The sequence below is a fragment of the Carassius carassius genome, chromosome 37 (genome assembly GCF_963082965.1).
Source record: "Carassius carassius chromosome 37, fCarCar2.1, whole genome shotgun sequence".
Classification (NCBI taxonomy): Eukaryota; Metazoa; Chordata; class Actinopteri; order Cypriniformes; family Cyprinidae; genus Carassius; species Carassius carassius.
In genome coordinates this window covers 28,995,573-29,000,509 of record NC_081791.1, presented here as the reverse complement: position 1 = coordinate 29,000,509, position 4,937 = coordinate 28,995,573, and the positions used below count along the sequence as shown (strand labels likewise).

General features: G+C 44.4%; 1 protein-coding gene across 1 annotated transcript; it reads left to right on the top strand.

Moving 5' to 3' along the window:
- The first annotated feature begins 2,174 nt into the window (after positions 1-2,174).
- Positions 2,175-4,668, top strand: egr4 (early growth response 4). Its single transcript, XM_059528563.1, has 2 exons — positions 2,175-2,744; positions 2,937-4,668. Exons 1-2 carry the CDS (start codon positions 2,648-2,650, stop codon positions 3,902-3,904), a joined length of 1,065 nt encoding a protein of 354 aa, XP_059384546.1. The 5' UTR covers positions 2,175-2,647; the 3' UTR covers positions 3,905-4,668.
- The last annotated feature ends 269 nt before the right edge of the window (positions 4,669-4,937 follow it).

The following is a 4,937-nucleotide window of genomic DNA, read 5'->3' as shown; positions in this document are numbered from 1 at the left end:
GTTAATAAAATAAACGACTTTTGAAAAATCAAGTGACTCTATAAGTGAGCTGTTACCCTATATGTGACCCTGGAGCACAAATCTGTCATATTGGTACATTTTTAAAAAAAAAATTAGATTTATGCATCATCTGAAAGCTGAATAAATCATCTCTCCATTTATGTATGTTTCGTTACAATATTTGTCTGAGATGCAACTATTTGTAAATCAGGAATCTGAGGGAGCAAAAAAAATCTAAATATTGAGAAAATCACCTTTAAAGTTGTTCAGATGAAGTTGTTAGCAATGCATAATCAAAAATTAAGTTTTGATATATTTACAGTTGAAAATATACAAAATATCTTCATGGAACATGATCTTTACTTAATATCCTAATGAGTTTTGGCATAAAAGAAAATTTATAATTTTGACCCATGTATTTTTGGCTATTACTACAAATTACTACAAAGCGACTTATGACTGCTTTTGTGCTCCAGGGACACATATTACAGTTTACTGTAAACATGTTCAACATAGCATTTTAAATTCATCACGCGTCTGTATCTACATACACACTGTAGAATACACTCTTAAAAGAATAGTTCACTAAAAAACGGAGATTTGCTGAAAATGTAGGCAACTCCTCCCATTTGGAGGAATGTAGCATTGCATCCGTGTCTCACCAATGGAAGTGAATGGGTGCCGTCAGAATGAGAGTCCAAACAGCTGATAAAAACATCACAATAATCCACAGTCCATCAGTTAACATCTGGATGTTTTTAACTCAAACACATAAAGTCTATGATAATAACACTTCCTCCAGTGAAAAAGTGTTCTGGTCTGAATCAGGAGAGAGATCTGCACAGATCAAGCAGCGTTTAAACAGCTCTAAACAAACATGTGAGAGACAACAGCAGATGCACTTTTTCACTGGAGGAAGTGTTATTATGGATTATGAACTCTATGTGTTTGAGTTAAAAACATCTTAATGCTGGATTTGTTTCATCTTTTGTCTTCTCCAGATGTTAACTCATGGACTGGAGTGCTGTGGATTATTGTGATGTTTTTATCAGCTGTTTGGACTCTCATTCTCATTCAAAGTTCTTTGGGGAACCAAATCTGGTTCTTGGAATTGTGAGGGAATTGGGACATTTCTTTTTTTAAGAGTGTAAATCACAAATAAATGCAATGACTTTTCACATGATTCGATTATTTTACCTAGTAGTGAGACAGCTATACAGAAAGATAATGCTTGAATATTATATGCATACTAAAGTCAGCTGATTTTAAAAGAATGGTAATTCGTTTTTTTTCATGTAGCTAAAAAGTGCTTAACACCTGTAGACAGCAACAACAACAAATAAATTTACTTGAAAAGCAAAATTGCACAAGATATTACAATTTCTTTTTATTGAATAAAAGTGCATGCAGTTTCCCCACTTGTTTAGGCTCCTTTCAAAATGAACCAATTTATTTATTATTCCACAGCAGCTTTGCATTCATCTCAGAATGAAGCTCCACCTGAGTCTCATCATCTAATAAATGAAATCTCCATGGGTGCTGAAGGCTGGATGCTGGTTAAATGTCATTATCAAAAGAAACTTCATGAGTCATATTTGAAAATCATAGATACAGCTGCAGTTCAAATGCGCGCCACGGCTCATTAGGCGATCTGGAGAAATGAAGCGTTACATAACGCGATAAAAAAGACGCAACTCAACGATTCAGAGCAGATGTTATTCTCAGTCACGTTTTTACTGTGTGCTCATGATCTTACATCGTTTGCATACATGCAGCGTTTATGTAACGCGAACTCTTTCGACTCATATTAGTCATATGAACGTGCACATGCATAATAAACGATCTGATTTTGATTGTCAGGTCGATTTAGCATTACATTTAGATGCATTATTGCAGGCGGGAAGATCACATGCATGTGTGTGCATGCAGGACGCATTGTCGCTGTCCGCGGTGCTGAAATCATCTGAACGCTATCTCTGATCTAGAATCAGTTTCCTTTACGAAACATCAGGAAAAATGAGCAAAGTTAATGCAGACCAGCAGTTACTCGACAGATGGTTGTTGATTCAAAACAGAGGCTTGATATTTGACACATTTCCTGTTACAAATCAGTTTACTCTCCAAAATGCAAACAAGGCTAGCTCGTCTGTGGTAAAAAGTCTGTTATATCTGCATTGCATGGGTGTGCATTCACTGTCTCGCTGCTGCGGTTTATCGTTTTAACCCATCATATCGTCTGTCAAAAGTCACCCGAGGCAATTTCACTTTGACACTGTTCCATTGCGAACATAATGGCTGCCTATCATTCAAACGCGCCTCATTTTTCCGCAGTGGTCTTCAGGAAAGTCGCCGCTACGTCACGCCCCATGCCCATTTTCGGAGGGGAACCCCGTCACATCCTCTGCCCATATTTGGGCAAGAGCCGTCCAGAGTCAGCACACGGCGGGGAATCCTCCTGCCGACGTAGATGAGCGGTGGGCGGAGCCTCGGCGGAGCCGAACGATATAAAAGCGGGACGAGGAATTCCGGTAAACGAATCGACGGAGACCACAACCTGAAGCAAGCCTAACTGAAAGGGAATCCCAAAGCAGGATTGCCAATTGGAAATAATACCTTGTGGATTTTGCTCTATTTTCACATCGACATCATGCTGAACACCGTGGACTTCAGCGCTTTGGATCTGCTTTGCGCTCAATCCCTTCCTCTGGAGGGACAATCCGCCGTTCAGAATCAACCTGATGCTGGTAAGCACTGGATTTTATCTTATTCATATTGAATCAGTACATTAACTTCTAAAAGCACCTGATTTATTGATAAAAGAGATCAAATTGCATGCAATGCACTGAATGCAACAGCACACTAATAGTTTGCATTCAAGTCCTGATGCAGTGAGTCAACAGCTTATGTAACGCATCTCTCTCCTCTTCTTCTCACAGCTTGCGGTTTATTGAAGCCCAAAGCGGAGCCGCTGGATGCCGGGTTCCCCGACTGCTCCAACGATGGCTTCCCGCCGTCGCCGCTCACCTACACCGGAAGCTTCTACACGGAGACCGGGCCGTGCAGCGCAGACGCGCTTCTCAGCATCCTCACCGAGATTGTCGGCATCTCAGACAACTTCTCCGGTAACTCCCGCGGAAGCGCGCTGTCGCGCCAGGAGTCGCTGTTATCCACCGGCAGCTCGCTCGGCTCCCCGGAATCGCTGTGCAACGACTCCTCGGATGAATTCGCGGAGGCGAACTCCCGCGTCAAGAGCGAGTTCGGCGGAGGAAGCTGCTGCAACGGCGGTGATCTGTTCGACGGATTCGCTTCCCACGAGCTGTCAGACCTGGATGACATCATTGATCTGCTCTCACCATTGGGTCCCGAGACCGATCCGGTTTTGGACACGTGGATCAAGCAAGAGCCGCTGGAACAGGCGAGCGCGCTAAACTTCCAGATCCCCGTCGCGGCGCACGAGAACAGCCTCTACCGGACCATCTCGTACCCGTGCGCCACGACCGCGTTCCTGGACTCACTGCTGGCCACCAACACGCGGAGCACCAAACCGCGCGGCAGGAAGGGCGCGGCGCGCGAGAAGCCCTTTTCCTGCCCGGTTGAGAACTGCGAGCGCCGCTTCTCGCGCTCCGACGAACTCAACCGCCACGTCCGCATCCACACCGGCCACAAGCCCTTCCAGTGCCGCGTCTGCCTGCGCTGCTTCAGCCGAAGCGACCACCTCACCACCCACATGCGCACGCACACCGGCGAGAAGCCGTTCTCCTGCGACGTGTGCGGGCGTCGCTTCGCGCGCAGCGACGAGAGGAAGCGGCACGGACGCGTGCATCTCAAGCAGCTCGAGAGGATGCAGCAGAAGACGGAGCTCCTGGCCGCGGCGTGCGCGTTTTCCCTCCCCGGACTCGCGTAAGCTCGGACGCTTTCAATTGGTTCAATTCTACCCGAGGTTTATGGCTCGCTCGCACGCACGCGCATACAACGCATGTAGCTCATGTGCCAGAGCAGCTCTGCAGTCCGATAACTGGAAGTGGAAGAGTCTATAACAAAGCCTGAAGCGAGCTTGGCACGCGAGGGAACGCTTAAAAACTCTTTGTCTGCAGAGCCAGACGTGTTTCAGCACTTCCGGTGGACAGCGCCTCGTTTAAGTCGCACAAAACCATGTTTTTGTTTTCTTTCTACCTGCGCTGACATCGAGAACGTCGCTCTCTCAAACCTCAGATGTTGTTTCTGAAATCTCATGCATGTCTTGATGTGAACGTGTACTTGTTTTACACTGCTCCACCACGCTGGCATGCCACACGTTGTTGTATTTTGATACATCACTTTATAAAGCACACAAAAAGAGCTCTATATATTTGTACGTTATTGACCGTAATTTTGTATCGTCGATTGTCAAGAGAGTATACGAAGAATCTATCTTATAGATTTCCATAAGTGATTGTATTCCACTTTTGACAGTAGAATGTGTCTGGTTGGTTCTTGGGAACCTGAAGCGCTAGAGTATTTAAAACTTCAACATCGTAGTTGAGTTGCAGTAGCACACGTGGATGTGCAGATTGGCCTCCTGAGGTCGTTTCGATATTATTGTCTATTTGCCTTTGAAAATGTTCTTGTGCAATGAAACTGTTAAACGCCTTTGAGGCTACTGAATGTTTCAAATAAAACTTTATTTATGACATTATTCTGAGTTTTCAATGATTATGCCAATACACATGTATGCATTAGGAAACAAGCTCCATACTTTTGTACACAACTCACTATTTACTAGTGCTACTTTCCACATTGCACAGTAATAGTAAATTAATGTTCCAACTTTTCACATTAACATGTTAGTCTAGCGCCATCTATTGGCGGACAATGAAACACCAAATCTCTCTGTGTCTGTATGGTTGTTTTTCTCTCTCTCTCTCACACACACACACACACACACACACACACACACA

Excerpts from the sequence above, each read along its gene's own strand:
- egr4 (XM_059528563.1), top strand. The coding sequence starts at position 2,648 with ATGCTGAACACCGTGGACTTCAGCGCTTTGGATCTGCTTTGCGCTCAA. Across the intron at positions 2,745-2,936 it reads TCAGAATCAACCTGATGCTG|CTTGCGGTTTATTGAAGCCC; the intron begins GTAAGCACTGGA and ends TTCTTCTCACAG.